This window comes from Phyllobates terribilis, unplaced genomic scaffold, assembly GCF_046119375.1.
Source record: "Phyllobates terribilis strain yellow unplaced genomic scaffold, ASM4611937v1 Scaffold_4__5_contigs__length_816908805, whole genome shotgun sequence".
Lineage (NCBI taxonomy): Eukaryota > Metazoa > Chordata > Amphibia > Anura > Dendrobatidae > Phyllobates > Phyllobates terribilis.
Window position 1 is genome coordinate 705,197,502 of NW_027362764.1, and position 23,233 is coordinate 705,220,734.

Sequence of the window (23,233 nt, forward strand, 5' to 3'; positions counted from 1 at the left end):
GTTTTGAACTCAAGCTGCATATCCAAGTGACCACGTCACATTTATACAACAAAGCACCAACGAGTTTGCAGGAAAATTTTTGTTTTATCACATGACAAACTGAATAAAATCAAATTACAGAAGAAAAAATAAAACTCAATTACATACAAAATATATACGGTACATTAGCAATAGACAGTGTATGATGATTTAATAATGGAACATTAACTCCTTACGTGTACTCAAACAATTCAGGCTGCACGTACCCAAATTATACATCCAAAATGCTTCATGACCTAAAAGACATTTCCTGACGTCTCCACCCCTAGAAGTTGCGATAACTCTCTCTATGCCGAATACCTGGAAAGAGGAAGTCTGGCGATTATGCTGCTGAATAAAATGCATTGACGCATGGGAAACCGCACGATGGGTATTAGATGTATTCTAGAACAGGGTTCCCCAACTCCAGTCCTCAAGGCCCACCAACAGGTCATGTTTTCAGGATTTCCTTAGCATTGCACAGGTGATGGAATTATTGCCTGTGCAGGTGATTGAATTATCACCTGTGTAATACTAAGGAAATCCTGAAAACATGACCTGTTGGTGGGCCTTGAGGACTGGAGTTGGGGAACCCGGTTCTAAAAATATCAGACAAATGTTTGGAAATTTTTTTTTTTTTTTTAGTTTTCGGGATGTACATCCCATTTCTCTGCAGCGTCTACCATCCCTCCTGGAACAGGATGTCATCAGGGGGCAGCGCTCAAGTTACTTACTACAGTTTCTTGCATCGCTGCCCTTTGACACGGCACCGATAGAAGCTGCGTGATAGGCGAGTGCAGCGCCAGCACTCTGCTTATAGCTCCACCCCTTTTAACTGTGAAGCAGGATGTCGTTGAGGACGGAGATAGAAGCAGCGAGTGTCACCAGTGCTGCCACACAGCTTCTAGCACTGCCCTCAAATAGTCATAAGGGGGCAGCGCTGGTGTCACTCACTGGTTCTATCACCGCTCCCTGATGATTCTTTTGAAGGCAGTGCTAGAAGATGTGGGGCAGCACTGGTGTCACTCACTACTTCCATCTCCGCCCCCTGATGAGATCTTGCTTCACAGTTAGAAGCTATGGCAGCAAAGATAGAAGCTGGCGCTGCGTTCACCTCTCCCTCAGCTTGTCAGCGTTGTGAAACCAGAACGTTTTCAGAGGGCGGCACTGCAAGAAACTGTAGTAACTGATGACACCCTGTTCCAGGAGGGGCGATAGATGATGCAGGGAAATGAGTGCAGTGTCAGACTCTTCTGACATCACATTTGACACTCCTTTCAAACAAAGTCACAGGAAGTGAAGTAAAAGAATACTCATTTAGAGATTAGCAGGAAAGGGAAAAGCGTAAGGTATTTTATAATAGAGAAAATTGGAAATGTGGTGACAGATCTGCAATAAGTGATCTACTCTGGGCAGTTTGAATATATATGCAAAATATTGGCATATGGGGAGAGGATAGCAGGATATAGTGTATACTACTTGGGCAGAAAATCCTAACTGTAAAGCTCTATTATATAATAGCAATATCATGCTTCTCATGCCTATGCAATAAATGTCCTACCAAGAAATAAGTTCCTGTGCTGCTTGTATGAAGAGCTAAGACATAAGAGTGGTTATTAAATACAGTGTAATGAGAGGTTTTTAATGGGGACAGCATGGCAATTAATTACCTTGTGACAGAACATCTTACATATTAGATGCCGTATTCTGTGTCCTTTGAGTCAACGTACTACCACTTAGCACTGTAACCAGAGCATGACTAGATCATTAAATAAGAACAATGCAACTCCCAAGAGCTGCTTCCATTCCTTTAGTCATTGATTAGTGCTCGGTGATGGGAGTTATCAGGTTTCCAGACACTCCCACACGAAGAGCCTTTAACGGCTGTAAACAAAGTACAATTCTAGAGAAGAAAAAAAAAAGAGCGATTGTAGATGGAGAAAAAAAATATCTTACTTACTGGTGAAATTCAGAATATTAGAGAGGTGTTCCCATGTCTGGAACTACATTATAAGTGCTATAAACGTGAGCTCTGGATATGCCTTGCCCCATTTTGGTACATATCACTCACAGGAATTCCTCAAGGAAGAAAAACAGAAACTAGGTCAGTATGGTACCTATAAACATGGATTTAATGTGTGAAATAAAACAGCAACAAAAGAAAGACACATACAGAGTTTAATATTGTACAGATAGCAATAAAATATGGAAGGTTTTTAAAAATTTTATTTAAAAATTGCATCAAAACAAAAAAATTGTAACAAGAATAAATTAAAAAATAAGTTAGAAAATCATCTGTAGACAAAGTAAATGTATACACAATATAAAACATTAAACTTACATGACAGTCTAACACTTAAGGAATCTAAATACAAAACAGCGGCAGTAAGTGCTACCTACAGTTGCAACACACTTCCGGTGTTGTGATACATTTTGCCCTGTTATGCAGCAATCTTTCCAACCACAAACTTTCTTTAATCCTTACAATAGCCATGTTGATGTGCAAAATAAGCAAACATTGTTAGACAAGATTTAAAAAGGGCATAAAACCGCCCACAAAAACAAACACTGGTATTACAAAAAAAAAGAAATCTTTTAGAGCCTTTTCAAATTGCGCTTGCTCTGCGCACTTCCAGGGAGTACATCTTTTTTATGGGCTCGCTTCCCTGATCCCGCACTACATTCCTTAGAGCCATGAAAAGCGCACAAGCAAAGGATGCAAAAGTCAAACCCACAGTCTTTTTTGCTGCACTTCCCTCGCTTCTTGAGAGGTTGATACTTTGCAGGGTACTGGCACTGTGGACATGGTTTCAAAGCTTCATCTGTGAATAAGGTTTTGGCAATCTGCAGAAAAAGATAAAAAAATAAATGGCATATCCCTTAATTTAGACATGAATCACTGACAGCAGGTCATTGGGGAAATGATCATATGTCATTCAAAACTACAAATCGCCCTGCAAAAAAAAATGCAAGCCATCACATGGCTAAGATGATGGACAAAAAGTTATTGCTCTTGGAAGCGGGAGTAAAATCCGCGAGCTGCAGGTTGTGTTTCTCTGAAGAAGGACCTATAGTAACATCAGAGTGCATTCTAGAAGATGACCAGCAAATATTCCAAGCTCCCTAAACCAAGATCAAGCGACAGACGTTCTGTCAGAAACCAGTGGCGAATACAAGTTAGATTCTCCAAAGCTAGTTTGCAGACAGGGTTGTTTTTTTTTTTTGTTAACACCACAGCTAAGATTGGAGAAGACCGTCGTTAGTTTTAAGCTGACCACACACAGATTAGATGAATTTACAGATCATCTAGTGTGGCTGGGGCATTTCAATAATGCCCCTTGTAAGAGGAATTGGAGGAGCGTGCTTTCATTGTGAAAACTTATTGGAAAATAGAGTCCTTAAAGAGGTGCCAAAGTACAGTAAGTTTCTAAAGAAGTTTGGAGGTCAAAATCTGCCATCCAAACAGTATATTGAAGCTTCCTTAGATGACAGTAATCACCAAGGGACTGTGGACACCAAGATCGCCCGATTTACAACAGTCTCATTTTTTCCTTAGGGGCCATTTGAAAGGTCGGGTGTACAGTAACAAGCCACGAACATTACATGCACTACGAGAGAAAATACAGTGAGAAATTCAGGCTAAGACCCCAGACGTCCTGCGGAATATGGAACGGAGCATGGACATTTTCAACATCTGCTTTAACATCAGTTTCTCATGAGTCAAGGCACGTACAGTCCAAATTTCAGTGCGATAGATCGTCTTAGAAGTTACAATTTTTCCGGGTAAAGTAGCAAGCAAATCACCCTGTACAAAAAGCAATCGTTCACACATAGGTGACAAATTTAAATTGTTGGATGGATAGACATGTTAATGATATGCATATGATGAAAAGAAGAGAATTAACTTTTACAAAACATCTCAATTTATTCAGAGTATGAGTGCCACTCACAGAAATGCACGCACTTTCATGCCTTGGCAGCTATCCACGAGGTTATTAATTTCTCCAAAGTGTCACAAGAGCCGTTTTTTCAACACAACGACAGGTCACATGTTCCTTGTGTTACTGTGAGCAGACTGCAAGGCCTAAACGCACTACCATGGCCTGCAGCGTCTCCAGACTTTATTATCTGGGACGTTACTACTTGCCAATTGCAAATGAAGCTGCCAGCAGCGGATCTTGAGGTCTTGCTCAAGTGAATTTAGCATGGCAGAACATTCCTCAGACGACCATTAATAACCTCAGTGATAGCAGCCAATTTGTGTAAGTGTGGGGATTTCTGCATTTGGCGTTCATACTTGATACTGAATAAATGAAGAGGTTTTGAAAAGGTTTATACTTTTTTCATAATTTGCATATCACTAACATGTCTATACATTCTGTGATTTGCATAGTTCCATGACTTTTACTCCTTGGTGTTGCACTTTCAATATCGTGGAATATATATATATCTATTTTACATGCATAGTACATACACCATGTGTACCAACCAGCACTTTTTCGCCTTTCATCCACACCAATGGAAAATAGATCCACTGACCTTAATATATTCTTGTTGTTTGCTTGCAGACTGAGGAATGGGAGCAGCATTTTTTGGTGTGAAAATCCCACATGAAATTGGGGTGTGAAATACTGATCCGGCTTGTGCTTGAACTGATTTCAGAGCGGATCTGTTAAGGAGATTTAATCTGGTTCCAGAATCTTCAGTTGAGAAAATCCATCCTTGCTAGGAAAGTTAAGAACAATTAAAAAGGAGATGAGTGGTTTGGACTATGTTGTATTTATAGCACCTTTCCACCATATTTAGTGAATATAGTAACAGCCCACCAAAAAAAAAAAAAACAACTGAACATCTGCAGGGGTGAAGAGATTACCTTTACCACTATCTTAAAGAAGTTGTCCACTACTTTCACATTGATGCCCTATCCATACGGTATGATCGGCCGGGGTCCTGCACGTGGCACCCCCGCCGGTCAGCTGGTATTGGTGGCGGCAGCCGCAAGTGCTCACCTGCGGGGCTCCGCCGTCAAGTGGTAGTGGCCGCCGCCGTGTACTGGACATCTGCCTCCCATTGAATTGAATAGGAGGCGGATGTGCAGTACACCACGGCGGCCACTACCACTTGACAGCGGAGCCCCGCAGGTGAGCACTTCCGGCTAGCGGCCGCCGATTAAGACTGATCAGCGGGGGTGCCGCGTGCGGGACCCCGGCCGATCATACATTGATAGGGCATCAATGTAAAAGTAGTGGACAACCCCTTTAAGTAAATGAGCCCAGATAATTATGAAGATGTGTGGCTCTACTTATGTGGGCATCTTTAAACATAAGTGAACATATATATAAGTGAATATATATAGATATTTTTCTTAAATGAGAGTGTGATACAATGATATGTGTGTGTGTATATGTATATAGCTACACCTATTCCGACTCGATGGATCGCACTGGGGGGTGGGGGGGTGGTATGTGTGCGAGTTGGAAGTTGCTTACAATGCAAGTCCATGGAGCTTCGTGCTGTCGCTCCATAGACTTACATTGTATAAGCCACTTCCACCTCAAACAGAGGCGAGTGTGAGCCAGCCAGCGAGTCAGAATAGAAATCACGAGAAGAGGACTGGATAAGAGTGGGAAAGACTGATATTCACGCACACACACACATAGGTTTAGCTAATAAACGATTGGGAGTGCTTCTTTACGATGCAATTCCACTGTGAGAACGGGGTAGGGGAGCACAGAGGCTCAGAAAGGGAAAGTCCCATACACCCAATATTTAAATATAGGGTTTGGTTTCTTGCTAAACAGGAGGTGAAAACACCATCTAAAAGGAGCAGAAAATGGGTAGTGAAACAACACAGCAGCATAGCTTCTGGGAGCCTGGTTTTGATGAGGGGGCATGGTGGAGTCAGAGATGCCCGATTAATTTTTCTGGCGTAAAATTCGTTGCATGAGGTAGGGCACAACTAGTCATGAATTACACCATGTCCTGTCCCCTCTACAGCTCCACCCATTTTGGCGAAGTCAGACAAAACTGGTGTGAAACCAGAAAAAGTTGTTACATTTCAAAGTGTTTTATGCCAGTTTTCTAAAGATTAGGTGGGTAAAGTACTCATTACCTCAGTTTCAACTTTGACCTTCTTCAGGAATGATATTCTTCTTTGATAAGCATCTTTATCTTGAATTATTATTTCACGCCATTCCTTACTAACTTTCCAAATGCTGATAAAAAAATATATATATTTACTGTACATGTTTAATATACATAACAAGAATCTAAATATAAAACTGTAAGTTGTTTATTCGGGTGAATGGACTTCCAAGAGCATGCAGAAATTGTAATCCAAACATTAAAAATTCAACTGAAAACATCTATACACCACTCAAAAGGTCATCAGTTAGGATTGGCATTGTACGTAATGGATAACACAATGACATGACCAACAAACACTACTAAGACAATTTATTTTTTCCTGTAGTCTGGCAGTGTAGTCATGTTGGCTACATGGTAAGATGGGGGCACAACACAAAACCCTCCAATAATGAAAGAATATGAAGGATTGTAGGGGTTAAAGGTGATCTCTTACCACATTTGAGCAATCTAACCCATTATGTTGCTAGGAATATTAATACGCTGCCCAGAAGATAACTCTGCCTTCGCACTTCATTATCCTATGTATCACCTCCCAACGCGTCACTCTGTCCCTGTGACGTCGGGTGCTCATCCAGAAATCTCACGCATGTGCATTCCCACCTCCCGACATTGCTCCTATGGGAATGGGCTTCACGTTCCTTCTGCACATGAGCAGACGGGTCACTGGTACTCGTGTAGTGCTAGGTTTCCGCGCGACAGAGAACGTTTGGAGTGGAAGTACCAGTGGCTCGCTGCTGGCTCCTGCACAGAATGAAAGTGAAACCTACGCCCATAAGGGAGTGGAATGCCGGGAGATGGAATGTGCAGGCGCGAGATTTCCGGATGAGCACCCAAAGTCACATGGACAGAGTGACGCTGTGGGAGGTGATACATAGGAGAATAAAGTGCAGAGGCAGAGTTATCATCTCGGCAGAATCCTCCCCATAGCCTGGAATAACTCATTTACATAAATCAGATAAAAGCGGTTTCCTCACCAACACATCTGGTATGAAGGATACAGGAAGGACTTTTTCAGCAGTCTGTAACCTGTATGCCCATATTAATAGGTTACATTAGATAGCTCAAATGTGGCGATAGATTCCCTTAAAGAAAGTGCTCCAGACTTATGAGTCATTCTTCTCACTGTCATTATCCTGGTTCCTGCCCATCCCCTTACCCCCTCCTTCTCTTCCAGGGAATGGAACAGTCCCCTAACCAATAGTATGGTTGCCCGCCCTTGGGCTATATAAAAGGATGTTTAAGGTTATGTGCATATGTTCGGTATTTGCAACAGAATAGTCTGCTACAAAAATACTGATGTGTTGGCAGGAAAAACGCAGTATAAAATACATGCCTTTTGAAGCATTTTACCCATTCATTAGTATGGGTGAAATCTGCAGCAAAAATGCTGAAACAATCGAAATGCTGCAGATTTAAATCTGCAAGGAAAAAATAAGCAACGTGTGTAGGAGACTTCATTAGTCTTATTCACTTTGCTAGTACTAGGAAATTCTTCAGGTTTTGTGAAAAAAAAAATTAGACAAAATCATAATGTGTGCACAGATCCTTAGGGTATGTGCGCACGATGCAGAAATGAAGCAGAAAATTTCTGCATCATTTCTGCATCTCCCTGGCAGAAAAAACGCATGCAGATTGTGCATGCGTTTTTCCTGCGGATTCACATGCGTTTCCGCATGTGGATTGACAAGCGCTTTCCAGGCGATTTTAGCATCACCTGGAAAGTGCTTGACAACTAGGTCACACTATATAAATCCATGCAAACAGCATGGATTTATATAGTGTGACCAGAGAATGGTAAAAATAAAAAATACATGTATACTTTACCCTCCGATGGCCCCCGGTGTCCCGCTCAATCCGTTCTCCCAGCTGCCGGCAACTTTGAATTGAAAGACCTGTTGACGTCAGCGTCACGTGACCCGTCACATGACTGACGTCAGCGCAGGTCCTTCAACTCCCTGCAAGTGCCGGGAACCAAGCAGGAGCGCTGCGCGGGCCGACAGATGGTAAGTATATATATATATATCTTTTATTTTATTCTTGTTTTACAGCTTTTTCAATGGTACCTGGGTGCGGATGAGACTCTCCTCTCCTCTATACCCGGGTACCATCCGCACATTAGAACGCGCCAATAACGCAAGTACAGATGCAGTCTTGAGGAATTGGCGCGTTCTAATGCAAGTCAATGGCGGCGAAAACGCCGCGTTTACGCAAAATTAATTGACATGCTGCGGATTTTTGAGCGCAGCGTTTACGCTGCGGAAAAATCCGCATCATGGGCACAGCACATGCAGATTTCAATTGGGGAACATTGCTTCCCTTCTACCATGCGTTTTTCATGCGTTTCCGCAACTGCAAAAACGTCGCGGAAACGCATTAAATACGCATCGTGTGAACTCAGCCTTAGGTTTCCACTTCCTTCAGCAGCCTGGGTCCTAATAGTTAGTCTGAGTTGACTGGTAAAAGCCATGGATCAGCTCTGCTCCCAATACTAATGAGGATTTGGTGCAATTACAGTGAAGCCAGTGCTCTACGAGGCAAATACGCCTTCCCAGCAAGCCAAATCCGAGCGTTTCTTCTCGCTCCTGTGAGGCCTCACTGACATAAATTGGATACTAAGTGTATCTATTTGTAAGAAAATATTCAAGTACAGTGGTAAAGAGTGCAAAACACTAATGTAGTGTCATCAAGTGTTCATGATGAATCAGGTCTTCAGTCCTTGCAAAAGACTTCTCCACTCAAACCTTCACCGTGAGTAGAGGTACAATGAATTTTGCACTAATTAGGGGCCCATTTTTTTCAGAATTTAGATAATTACTTTAGTACCAATTGCACGCAAAATTAATGAAAATCAGCCCCATTTACCTGCATATACTTTCCACGTTCAAAAGTTTAAATATAAATGCTATTATATGCTTCAAATTTCTGTATTTCAACTCTGATAAAATATCTATAGTTTCCAAACCCATTTTCCGGCCAATGAGTCTTGTCAGTTCATCTTCAGATCCATCTGAATAATCCAGGCTGCCCAAAAGTTCCTGTACGGTGGCCTGTTGAGCCCTTTTCCGGGTGCTTCTTACTAGCATATCACGAACTACCCGCAAGGCAGGCGTGCCGGTTAAATCCTCAACCTTTAGGAGAGAACTATTTGCGCTATCGTCAAAACTGAATTCACTTTCCTCAGTTACAGAGTTCCTTGACAATTTTGACTTGTACGATGAACTCAAGATGCGAATTTCCTTACTTTCATCCTCGACTTCTGACTGAGATCCTCGTTCACGCAGGGTTGATAATCTCCTGCATCGATCTAGTTTCCGCAGCCGAATTTTATTCTGAGTAGATTTAGGGCCTTCTTTTTGCTTCTGAATAAGTTCCTGAAAAGAGCCTTCATGATCGCTTATAGAGTCTTGCGATTTGTCTGGGCTGAGTGAATGAAAAGCGCTGTCCTCAGTTATCGAATTTTCAAGATCCGTTACTGGCGTACAAGTTGGGGTACATAAATTAAATTGAAAACTGGCAGCAAGGTTACTAATGGGAGTCTGAAATGCTTCTTTGGCATCTGAAATTAGGATGCGTGAAGGTGTGACATGCAATTCCGTAATGTTTCCTTCATCATTGCTCAGAATGCTATCGTCCGGCGATTCTGTGGAGTGACGGACTGGAGACAGGTTTTCAACCTCTGGAAAAGCAAGAGCGTCACCTTTACATTCATCTATGGTAGAACTCCTCTGCTGGGCAAAAGACAGTCTCCACTTTTTACATGACATGCTAGAATCACTTTCTGTTTTTAAAGTGCTTGTTGCTATTGGTTTGTAGGCCACATCTCTTGGGGAGATGTGGTTGTAAAGGACTGCCTCGAAACTAGGAACTCTTTGAAATGTTGTCTCTCTTCCCAATATTTCAGCTGAACTGTTTGATGCTTCAAAATCCAAGTTTCCACCAGATGTCGCCTTAGAAAGAAGGAGTCTGCGTCTCAAGGAGAAGTCTTTTTTAGCAGCTTTTGGAGTTTCATATATTTCTGTAGCCTGACTACTGTTCTTTGAGCGTGCTCCAGGCTCCAGAAAGATTTTACGTATCGGAGAGCATCCCAAAGTAGGATCTACGTTTTCAGAGTTTTCCAAGTCTTGTGATGGTGTTCCACTTTCTAATGAATCACTGCTTCTTTCTCCAGAGTCTGAGCTGAATGCCTTTAGAGATTCATTGTACCCACTATCTTGAGATAAATACATGAGGCGGTTTCTGTAGTCAACATGCTTCTTTGAACCTGCTACATAACTTGCTTGATTCACAGCAGGACTGTCTAAAATGGATCTTTTGTATGCCATTTCTGATTTCTTTCTTCTGTAAGCCTGTAAAATAGGTTTGACCAATATTACATTTGTTGTAAAAGATGGCAATTATAGAAAAAAAAAGGTAAAGATTTCTGTTATCTACTTATATTGCTCAAGTATAAGCTGCATCACTGCACAAAGACTTCTGAATAGAAGTTCTGCCTAAGAAAATATAATGGCAGACACTAACGGACACCACTCACTCAGACTTTTTACCACTGAAAGGACATGAATGGGAACTTCATGAGGAATTACAATGGAACACATACTTGGGCGCCTTTCAGACATCAGTGTTTTGAGTAAGTGAGGTGTCCGTTTCCACATGTACTGGAGAAACTAACACATGTAGCCCCATTCAAATGAATGGGTCTGCGCACATCAGTGTGTTTCCACTGATCGTGGGCAAAACACGCTGACATGTCAGTCTTTCTTGCCGCGCAGGCTGCAAAACGTCCCGCACACGTGCACAGTGATGACACATGGATGACATCCATGTGACACATACTCGCGCCTGGGAATCAGCGGTACAGTTAGTGCTGTTCCCAAGCGCCGGGTGTTACAGGCATCTGTCATCATTGTCCCCTGCTTGAGCTGCGATTACTGTGTCCTGGTGTAAAAATAAGAACAAAATCAGAAAACCATTATACTCACCTGTCCAAAGATGTCCCCCACTGTAACCCATCTGACCGCTCAAGCCAATGAGAAGGACTCGCTGCAGCGAGCAGGTCCCTGACCTGTGCTGAGCTCGGTGAGTGACAGGACACCGCTCGCTGCAGCGAGTCAGTCATTCTCCCCGGCGTGAGCGGTCAGATGGGTTACAGCGGAGGACATCTTCAGACAGGTGAGTAAATTTTTTTTTTTATTATTATTATTATTTTTACAACAGGACACAGTGAGAGCAGACTACTACTCTCAACATTGTCCCCTGCTGGTGCTGATCGCAGCGCCAGCAGTGGACAATGATGAGGGCAGCGTTCAGTGCCCGGCACTTGGGAACAGCGCCAACTGTACAGCTGATTCCCAAGCGCCGGTACGTGTGATCCTGATGAGGCACACGGACATCTGTTTTTTTCCAGTATCGGAAATGTCCTTACATCTGAAAGAGGTCTTAAACTGTTTTTACAAATTGCTGCTCTCAAATGAGGCATCAAAAACCTGGTGACAGATTCCATTTAAGGACACATACTCATATGTGAGAAATGAAGAAAAATAAATCTAGAACTAGTGTATATTAAAAAGTTATACAAATTTCTAATGAATGGATTTATAAACAATGAATGGGACCATATTTTTTTTTTTTTTAGTCCCAATTCTGGCCATCTATTACTTTTTACAAAATATTTTGTATTACACGTGGACTGTGGCTGTTTATAGAAAGTTGAAATATGCAACATAAATTGACATGCTGTGGCTTTCAAATACGTACCATGTATCAATAGCGTGCATATTTTTTCGATGTTGTTTGGAAGAGATTTGATAAAATGATCAAAAAACGTGCCACATTGGTGATAATTGTCTGATTGCTCAGAGCAACGCCATTGAGATCTCCATATTTTATAATAGGGATCAGTGTCCCACATGTGAAAGTAGGAGTGGCTGGGCACACACGTTTTAGCTCAGATAAACTCTATAAGACTCAGTTAGAAGCTCTTTGATTGAGAGAGACAATCAGTCCATAGACTATGAAGAGCAGCTGCACACATGCCCAACCACTGCTCCAGAGGCACGCTGCAGCGAGCGGGCCCCTGAGCTCAGCTCACTGAGCAGTGTCCTGTCACTCAGTGAGCTCAGTGTCAGGGGTCTGATCCTCAAGCCACCACTCACACTGATGTGACAGAAATGCCGGTCAGATGGATTACAGAGTGGGACAGTTATTTAATCTTCGGACAAATGAGTTTAATGATTTTTTTATTTTATTCTTATTTTTACACTTGGAGACAGCGGGAGAAGAATACTACTCAACATTGTCACTTGCTCATGCTGATCGCAGTGCAAGCAGGGGACAATGATGAGACTTGCCTCCTGCACTTGGGAATAGCGCTAACTGTACCGCTGATTTCTAAGCGCCAGTACGTGTCACACCGATGACATCCATGTGTCAGTGTGAAAGTGTGTGGGACGTTTTGCAGCCGTGCTGCATGTAGAAAACGGACATGTCAACGTGTTTTGCACATGGACACACGGTCCGTGGAAACAGACTGACATGTGCACAGACCCATTCATTTGAATGGGTCTATGTGTAAGTGTCTCCAGTAAGTGTGAAAACTGGCACCACATGTACTGGTTACACAGATTTGTGAATGAGGTGCACATAAACTGACGTGCGAATACATCCTTGGAATCGGGGTCTCTTTTTCTACAATATGCTACTCTCAGATGAGGTAGCAAAAACCTGGTGACAGATTCCATTTAAGGGCACATACTCATGTGAGAAAAAAAAAAAAAGTTCTGATTTCTGGACTTAAAAAACAGACGAGTGCAATGCGATTTTCTCACCTAGCATCCATATGCAATGCGATTTTAACATGGGCCTTTATATTGGGGAATTGTCTAGGTCATTTACAGTTTCCTATGACAATATTCTACACTACATATATAAATATGTATATATCTATCTATACACCGATTGATCGATAAATACACAAAATGAGATTATAATATATATTTTACACACAGATATAAATAGGTGAAATTTATTTTCTGTATTTTATTGGTTAAAGATTGTATAAATAAACGGCGTGGGGTCCCCCGTAATTTTATTCTCTAGCAAGAGGTTAAGCAGACAGCTTGGGAAGATGTTGTTTTTAGCTTGGGAAGGGGGTAATACACATGGATCTTCCCAGGCCCCTAATATCAGCCCCCAGCTGAATACTTAGCCTCTACTGGCTATTAAAATGGGGGACACGCCCCCCCCCCCCCCAAAAAAAAAAAAAATTGATGTGGAGTCCCCCTATTTTAACAGCTCGCAAAGGCTATGCAGACAGCTGGGGGCTCATATTAATAGCCTAGGAAGGGGCCATGAATATTGGTCCTCTCCCAGGCTAGAAACACCAGCCCTAAGCCGCCCCAGAAATGGCGCATCCATAGGATGCGCCAATTCTGGCCCTTGGCCTCGCTCTGCCCATTGTCCTGTGGTGGTGGCAAGTGGGGTAATAGGGCTGGGGTTGATGTCAGCTTATAATGCCAGCTGACATCAAGCCCAGGTTAGTAATGGAGAGGCGTCTATAAGACGCCCCCATTACTAACCCCATAGTGAATGTGAACTATAAACACCCACACAGAGAATAAAATATTTTATTTGAAATAAACACACAGACTCCTCTAAATATTCTAAATTAAACCCTATTTACCATTACTCCCAATCTGAATCCATTGTCCCCTGCGGTTCTGAAAGACGCGCCGCATGTCAGTGTCCACGGGTGATCCGCAGCCTCAGATGCACGCATAGTGGACATGGGATTTCTAGAAATGCAATCCACTATGCTGTAACATCTGGACGCTGCGGGTTTGACGCTGCATAAGCATGCAGCGGCTCCTGATCATGGCCACGTACCCAAACTCACCCGCAGCATGTCAATTTCTGTAGCAGACACGCTAGTCTCCGCTACAGATTTTGACGGATTGAAGTGTCATTATATGCGGTCGATTCACATGTACCGACAACAAAAGTGCGGCATCAGAACACCGCGTTTTGGACGCATCAAAAATACGCTGCGTCCAAAGTGCTGCTTCTTGATGTTCGTGGGGACGTAGCGGCTAACCAAACAGCTGTGAGCTGCAGCTCACAGTTGCCCCAGAAATTACATGAAAGGAAATGCTAATGAAGATTGGGTTTATTGGATTAGCGGACACCTAGCTCTTTTGTTTGATGATGACAAGGTGTAAATCAGACCCTTTCATCACCAAACCTAATTAAAGTAAAGTGAATAGTTAAACACACAGAGCAAACACTTTATTTGAAATACAACAGACACATTCTTAAAATTAACCAATATACTCACCCCAGTTCTGAAGGTAATTCAAGGGTTAAAGCATGTTCTTTTTCAAATAACTTTATTTAGCTCCAAAAAGAATTCATTAGGCTATGTTCAGACTCGTGTTTTGCTGCGTTTTTTTGCAGCAAAGTGTATGAGAAACCATAATTCTCTGTTCACGCATGTTGCTTTTTGACTGATGCATATTTTCTGCCTTGCTTGCATATTTGGAAAATAGAGCATGTCACTTCTTTCAAAGTTTTTGCACCCATACGGAAGTAATGGGTGGTGAAAAAACGCAGCAAATACGCACCAAAAAAATGCACCTACGTTTTTGCTGCGCATTTGCAGTGTTTTTGATGGCAAAATAGAATGGGATTCTTTTTTTTTCACAGATCTTTGTGTACATGCCTAAATAGAGACAGAAGGACAGTGAAAAAAAAAACACAGCAAAAAACGCAGGAAAACCTGCTTTTTGATACAGCGGTTTTCCTGCCAGAGAAAAGTTGTCAGCAAATTTAGCTGCAGAAAAAAAACACAACGTGTGTGAACAATCGCCTTAAGCTACGTTCACACACTGCGTATTTGCTGCTTTTTTTTTTTTTTTTTTTACGCGCGGGTATTTTCCGGCAGTTTTTAGGCAGGTAAAAAAAAAAAAAAAAAAAAAAAAAAAAACACCTCCATTCACACACTGCGTTTTTTGCTGCGTTTTTTTACGCATGCGTTTTTTTTCTGCAGTGTACACTACAAAGACCGACAAAGTTTGTTGAAAAAAAAAAAAGTGTCATTGATGTCATTTCCTGTCTTCTCTACTGAGAAGAGATTATACACTGGAGTATACAGCATGGCTAATCTGGCAACTGCAATGGCCTCGATGAGGACACCGACATTGATGGACATTCTGTTGAAGGTGTCCATGCTCGTCACACGTGAGCAGCGGCGGGGAACCAGGAACAAAGAATCCCAAAATAGTGGGATTTCCGGTTCCTGTTTTCCCTAGGGCTGCCCCCGTGTGACGTCACATCCTTCATTTGACACACCCCCTGGGCCATGTGCAAGGGATACCCGGAGCCGGATCTGGATAGGGGTAGTAGTCTTTGTGGCGATGACCCGGTCCGTGCCCAGGGTGTCAAACTAAGTGGCAGTCTATGGCAGTAGATGTTAACTTGATTGTCGACTACGCCACCCGTTGAGTGCGGCTTTGACGCCGCCGCTGCAGAGCAGTCCGCTGAGGCCGGTGGTATATGTGCAGCAGTGATGGTATAACCCCCAACGGGAGGGGTATGGCCTCAGGGCAGCAGGTGTGGATGATGGGGGTTGTGATGATGCAGAAAGAAGACTCAGAGTCAGGAGATGCAGTTCAGGGTTTTTACTTACTGGTGTTCTTTTGGTCACTCTGGCCTTGAGTGACCACCCGAGCCGTGCTGCGTCCACCAGGTCCTGGACTCGGCTAACCCCCCAGGCGATTCCGGAGCGTGGTCCTGAGCTCCCTTCTGACTCTCTCTCTCTCTCTGGCCGTTCCCACCAGGGATCCACCCGTGTCCGGCTCCCTCGGGTCTCTTGTTGGTTGAACCTTCCCTGTCTTCCCTGACCCTATGCTCGGTGTGCCATTCTGGTGGATTTGGTGAGGGTCGTGGCAGATCCTGCCCACAACCTCCGGTTCCTGGCTAAGGTTTGTTTTGGCCTCTGCCAGCTTGGGATCCGGTACCCTTGTCCGCCAACCCTTCACCCTTTTGTCTTTATTCTGGGATCTTGGGGTTCCCTTCTTGTCTTTCTCTCTGGGTCCTTCTTTCTCCTCTCTCCTCTGCAGGCTTAGCTCTGGAGCTGGGCCCAGCCGGAGCCACAGCTCCCTGTCAGCCCTCCTGGCTGAACTCCTCTGCTCTGCTCCTCAGGCTAAAAAGACCCTGTCCTAAGATGGTGCCCACCTTATATACTCCCTCTATGTGTGAGCCCAGGTGACTAGCACCCAATGAGCTCCTAGCTTTACCCAGAGTACTCCCCCTATCTGCCCCTACACTACTGGGATGTTCCACCCCCCTCCCACTCCAGCCAGGGACAGACGCTGTCGTACCTGCACATTTACTTGGTGGGAGTACCGTAGTTCTGTCCCCCGGAAATGGGATGTATGTAGTGCATGCAGCTTACTGAGCTCAGTCCCACACTCCATCCTTACCCGGGAGTGGAATACCACACCTCTGGCTTGAGGTGTAATACCCCTGTAGCAGCCGAATCCTCAGGGTGCTACACATTTCTCCTGCACCTCCGTAAAAAAACGCTGGAATTACGCAGTGTGCGAACACCGCTGCGTAATTCCATCGCTTATAATGGGCACAATATGGGAGAAAGCGCATGTCAATTCTTTACGCAGCTGCGCTTTTGCGCTGCGTAAAACTAAACAGTGTCTGAACAGCAAAGTGAATTTCCCATTCACTTTGCCGGCAGACACAAGGCACATTGCGTATTTTGAAAAAGCGCGCAAAAATACGCATCGTGTGAACGTAACCTAAGGCTATGTACACACACGTTGTGTTTTTTTCTGCAGCTAACTTTTCTCTGGCAGGAAAACCGCTGCGTAAAAAACGCGCATATTTGCTGCGTATTTTTGACCACCCATTACTTCCTGTGGGTGAAAAACGCAGGTGCGTTTTCTGCTGCAGAAACGCTGAAAGAAGTGACATGCTCTATTTTCCAAATACGCAAGCAAGGCAGAAAATACACAGCAAACAAAAAGCAACATGTGTGAACAGAGAAGTCTGGTTGCTCATAGACTTTGCTGGTACTGGTAGAAGCAGCTGAAAATTTGCAGCAAAACACAACGTGTGTGAACATAGTGTAAATATGTCCATCAGCAAATCCTTGGATAGCTGTGTAACAGGGAAAACTTAAGGAATTGTCCTTTGGGATAGGTCATTAATATCAGATTGAGTAGGTGCCAGGTGTCAGACTGTCACCAGCTTATACCTGGAAGTGAGGGTATTGGAAGTTCACAGAATACAGTGCTGGGACCCCAGAATCATACACTGTAGTGGTTGTTCTCAGATACTGCAGCTAAGATCATATTCACTTCAATTGGTTCACAGCTGCAGTACTCGAGAACTGCCACTACACAACGTACAGACTCCTGCTGATCAGATATTGATGATCTATTCTGGGGAAATAGCAACATCTCAGCCCTGGACAACACATGTAAATCAATACTGCAGAAAGCTCAAAAGATGTAAAAAAAAAATGTTTCTATTAAAAGATCATATGTGGTGCATATTTCTGCAACAGTCCCATTTATCACACAGTGGGACCTGTGCATGCCTTGGAAACACATTCACATTAACCCCTTTACCCCTGAATGTGGTTTGCACGTTAATGAACAGCCCAAATTTTTACAATTCTGACCACTGTCACTTTATGAGGTAATAACTCTGGAACGCTTCAACGGATCCCACTGAGTTTTTTTTTCGTGACATATTGTACTTTATGATAGTGGTAAAATTTCTTCGATCTGACTTGCGTTCCTTTATGAAAAAAAATGGAAAATTTTGAAATATTCAAACTCTTAATTTTCAAGCCCTTAAATCAGAGAGATGTGTCACACAAAATATTTACTAAACAACATTTCCCACATCAGCACAATTTTATAGCCAAAATTTGTTTTTCTTAGGAAGTTATAAGGGTTAAAAAGTTGACCAGCGATTTCTCCAACAAAATTTACAAAACCATTTCTTTTTTTTTTTTATAGCGACCACATCACATTTGAAGTGACTGAGGGGCCTTTATGACAGAACATACCCAAAAGTGACACCATTCTAAAAACTGCACCCCTCATGGTGTTCAAAAACACATTCAAGAACTTTATTAACCCTTCAGGTGCTTCACAGGAATTTTTGGAATGTGGAAGAAAAAAAATGAACATTTAACCTTTTCTTTTCTTCACAAAAATGTTACTTTAGACCCAATTTTTTTTTTCACAAGGGTAACAAGAAAAAATGGACCACAAAATTTGTTGTGCAATTTCTTCTGAGCACACCGATACTCCATATGTGGGGGAAAACCACTGTTTGGGCGCACAGCGGGGAAGGAGCGCCATTTGACTTTTTGAATGTAAAATTTGCTTGAATAATTAGCGGACCCCATGTCACGTTTGGGGAGCCCCTGCTGTGCCTAAACAGTGGAAACAGCCCACAAGTGACACCATTTTGGAAACTAGACCCCTCAAGGATTTTATCAAAGGGTATAATGAACATTTTGAACCCAGAGGTACGACACAGAATTTGATAACATTAGGTCATGATATTGAATAAGTTGTCATTAGTCTTGAGCGCAATTGCTCGCTACTTGAGTTTGCATCGGGTACTCAGGTATGCACCATGTATTGCGGGTGCTCGAGTGATATGCTCAAGTTCCCGGCCGCATGTTTCACGATTGTTAGACAAAAAAAATAAAATAACATACAGGGATTGCCCGTGCATGGCAGGCAATCCCCGCATGTTCTTTTTGGCTGTGTAACAGCCGTGAAACATATGGGGCGGAGACTCGAGCATGTCACTCCAGCACCCGCAATACATGGTGCATACCTGAGTACCTGATGCAAACTCAAGTAGCGAGCTCTTATGCTCAACACTAGTCGCCATAGCATCATTATTATTTTTTTTCTCTTTACTTTTGAAAAAATCCCAACCCAACACACCCCTGCGATCTTTGGGAGGCAGAATGAACAAATCAGAAGCAGGTGAAGAACTGGTTTTATTTATTTTTTTACACCGTTCCTCGCGCTGTATAAGTGATTAGACGACTTTATTCTTCAGGTTGGTGCAATTACAGAGATACCGGATTTATATTGGGGTTTTTATGTTTGGTTGCTGTCACACTAAGAAACGTTTTTTTGTTTTTTTTGGGGGGGGTGGGGGGCGACTTTCTTTTTTTACCGGATTCATCGCTTTTATAGCATAGGGATGCAGCAGCATCCCTATGCTATGCGGGCTGTCAGCGCTGCACTGACAAGTTAGATAGATCATGCACTGCACATGATCTAACTAATTTGCTGGTGCCTGGTGACCCGGATGTCGTCATGACGACATCAAGTCACCATGGCAACGATCGGACCCCACGATGACGTCGTGGGGTCTCCGATCCAAGGTAAGATGGGCTGTCTTATCTCTGCCTGCTCCCGAAATTCTGCAATCAAAGTTAATTTGCCAGGACTGCTCCTGGCACAGTGTCAGAATCAGCGGCGATGGCCATGTTGTAATCAGGGGCGGACCTACCGCCCGTGCAGCCGGTTCATTGAACGGGGGCCCCTGAGGGAGAGGGGGCCCCTCCAGCAGGGCAGCCATCAGGGCAATCATGCCCTGACTCCAGCATGGGCCCGGCCGGTCGGGGCCCCCCTCTTGCGCGTCTCCTCATGGGGCCCCCCTGCCGTCACATGACCGGAGATGTCCCTGCGCTCAGCATGGGCCCCCGGCCCCACGCTGAGCACAGAGTCATCTCCGGTCATGTGACGGCGCCGGCACAATGCTTACCCCTCCCCGTGCCTCCGCAGAGTCTTCCGCATCCTCTGACTGACGTCTCAGGTCAGAGGGCGCGGTGATGTCTTTACACCGCGTGCCCTCTCTCCTGACCTGTCACAGTGCAGAGCGGGAAGACGTGGGCGACGCTGGAGTCCGGAGCAGCGCAAGCAGCAGGTAAGAAGTGAGGTGAGTATTGGATTTTTTTATTTTTTTCATGCATGGGGACATTATAAGGAGGGGGGGGTAGAGGTGACATTCTGCATGGAGCGTTACATGGCGGTCAGCATTCTGCATGGAGCGTTACATGGGGGTCAGCATTCTGCATGGAGCGTTACATGGGGGTCAGAATTCTGCATGGAGCATTTTATCGGGGCCAGTATTCTGTATGCAGTGTTATATGGGGACCAGTTTCCTGTATGGAGGACTATACTGTCTGGTCTGCACTGTGCGCTGTGAGGATTCGCCGGTTTCTGAGCTATTGAGGAATTTACAATAGATATCGCTCATGTAATGTAAGAAGTGAAATCCTTGGCTATATATATATATATATATATATATATATATATATATATATATATATATATATATATATATATATATATATATATATATATCTCTGCGGTATCTGTGTATCATGAATCATGGTATGTGTTAAAGGGGCCCACAAAAACCTGGAGCCGGCCCTGGGGGTAAGTAGAACAAGTTTTATTTTTTTTAAATACAATTAATTAACTAAGAGTGGGGTGAATCAGAGATGCACGGGGGGGGGGGGGGGCCTTCATGCCCCCTATGAAGGGCGGGGGCAAAAATTCTTGCACAGGGGCCCACTACAGTCTGTGTCCGCCCCTGGTTGTAATAATACGTACCTGGTCCATAAGGCCCAGGGATGTATCATTACGTAGTATGTCAGAAAGGGTTTAAAGGGAACCTGTCAGCTGACACATGCTGCGAAAACCGTGGACAGCACATATCAGGCCCTGCTTGTACGATCACAGCCATGTATGCTTTACTCTGAAATGCCGCAGGGGACTGTGTTGCATGGGAGATTAGTCAGACAGGCGGTCCCCGGTGGCTTCTCCCCACCCACTGACAAGCCTGTCTTTACAAATGGATAATATCTGTTTGGTTGTGCACCATACAAAAAAAAAAAAAAAAAAACACACACACCATAAACCCTAAAATAATACTTCTAAAAACTACAACTTGCCGTGTAGCCAAACAAGCCCTCATACGGCGAGGGAAGAGAGAAAAAAAAAAAAAAAAAAAAAGTTATAACCCTTTCCCAGCAGACATCCTACTCTAACAAAAGCGGCAGGATCTACGGTAGCTCCAAACGCTGCAATTAACCCATTCAATGCTGCTCTCAGTCTCTGACAGCATCATCCAACATCAGGCCCTCCAGGTGACGTACTGTTACAGGTCTCAGAAAATGGTGACAATTTTTTTTTGACCACTTTAAAAAAAACTAACAAAAAACACTATACAGCTTTGTTCACAAGTTGCGTTTTTTCTTTTTTTTCAAATGCATTTATGCAAATTTTCAGCTGCGTTTTACAGTTCCAGCAAAGTCTATGAGATTTCAGAAATCTCATGCACACAACTTTTTTTTTTTCCCCCTGTTTTGTCAGAGTTGTGTTTTTGCAAAAATGCAGCCGGTCACTTCTAGTTCTTTCAGCGTTTTTAACTCATTGAAAGCAATGAAAAAAAAAAAAACACCACAGCAAAAACTCATCAAAACCTGCTTTTTTGACATTGCTTCTTTATTGCCAAGAGAGCAGGTTTCGCCTGCGGGTGAAAAAAAAAAAAAAAACGCAATGTGTGAACAAAACCTACAAAGTTCAGCTTCGCCGTCACCATCCTACTCTTTTTTTTTTTACCACAATAAAAAAAAGACAGAAATTTTGTTTTTCCTCCCCATTTGTTTAATTTGGAATTGTTATCGCTATTCAGTACATTATACGGTAAAATGAACTGGGACAAAGTACAAAAAAAATATATATTTTTTTTTTCCCCCATACGGCGATGTTGATGGAAAAATTAAAGCTATGGATCTTGGAAGGAGGGGGAAGAAAAAACAAAAGCGCAAAAATAAAAAATGGTTGTAAATATCTATATCTCAAACATGAAGACATATGGACCCTTCTGTAATAAGCCTGGCAGCTGTCCTGTCACTACAACTCCCAGCATTCCCTCCATATGTCACCTTCAGTCCGTGCAGGAAACTCCAGCAGCCGGCCTCATACTTCTCCTCCATAATAAACTATCGTCTGCAGGAAGCAGACAGCAAAGATGGCAGAAGCTGGTCAGTGGCAGCCGCTGTCACACAGGAATAACACGGCAGTCCCCTCACCACACTAATGAGCCAAGGACATGCCAGCCTCCCTATGGCAACGCCAATCCGGCGCCTGTGGCTACTGCGCTCTCTATGGGAACTGCGAGCCACAAGCGGCAGCTTTCCCTCACACACCTTCAAATCGCCCGCCATTCCCAACCGCCACCACCTGAGGAGGCGCGGGAGCGCGCAGCGAGCTGGGGGCGCGCATGGGCTCAGAGCAGTGAGGAGGAAAGGTCTCCTGAAAGTGCAGCTGTACCAAGCATGGGGTGGGATGGGGGTCTCAGCACCGGGCAGGACCTCCACCAATTAAATAAAGAGTTTACATTTATCTTTTTCAATTCTCTTAATATCCACATCTAAAGCCGCAACCAAAACATAGATTTTGCAGCAGATTTTATTTATTCCTTTTTTCTAGGGGTAGGGGAGCAAATTCAACTTTTTTATGTCAAGCGTAAAACACTTTAGAAAAAATTGCAATCATTTTTGCGACTTTCGGCATCTCCAGTTTGAAGCCGCTCTGCCAAAATGGGCAAAAATTAAGCAAAAGCGACAACATTTATTACAACCAGAGTTTGAGAAGGTTTTTGGGAGCAGAAACCTATATATATATATATATATATTTTTTTTTTTTTTTTTTTTTTTCTGCGTGTCCTCAGTGTTTGGTCAGTTTTTCCCACCAGTGATTTTCTAATTTTCTCATGGAGAAATATATAGTTTCTCCTGTGCATTACAGGGTTAATAACGGATGGCGCACTGATACCATCTGCGACACATAGGGGGCGATTCTCTCACTATTTTTGATGAGGGTACCTGTGGGAGCCATCGCTCCCGAGTCATCGGCACATGCCTCAGGCAAGGCGCATAGTGGCCCCCGTCCTGCCTGATCTCTGCCCACTTTGTTAAAGCTCGACGAAAACAGCATAAGTTGCA

The 23,233-nt window shown here is 43.5% G+C and overlaps 1 protein-coding gene across 1 annotated transcript; it reads right to left on the minus strand.

Annotated features, from left to right (window-relative positions):
• Positions 1–590: 590 nt before the first annotated feature.
• Positions 591–22,473, minus strand: FBXO43 (F-box protein 43). The gene is made up of 5 exons (XM_073679622.1): positions 22,172–22,473; positions 9,028–10,511; positions 6,131–6,233; positions 4,558–4,743; positions 591–2,862 (listed from the first exon to the last, which is right to left on the minus strand). Exons 1-5 carry the CDS (start codon positions 22,220–22,222, stop codon positions 2,614–2,616), a joined length of 2,073 nt encoding a protein of 690 aa, XP_073535723.1. The 5' UTR covers positions 22,223–22,473; the 3' UTR covers positions 591–2,613.
• Positions 22,474–23,233: the final 760 nt, after the last annotated feature.

Excerpts from the sequence above, each read along its gene's own strand:
- FBXO43 (XM_073679622.1), bottom strand. The coding sequence starts at position 22,222 with ATGGAGGAGAAGTATGAGGCCGGCTGCTGGAGTTTCCTGCACGGACTG. Across the intron at positions 6,234-9,027 it reads AACGTGGAAAGTATATGCAG|CATTTGGAAAGTTAGTAAGG; the intron begins GTAAATGGGGCT and ends TTTTTTTATCAG. Across the intron at positions 2,863-4,557 it reads AACAACAAGAATATATTAAG|ATTGCCAAAACCTTATTCAC; the intron begins GTCAGTGGATCT and ends CTTTTTCTGCAG.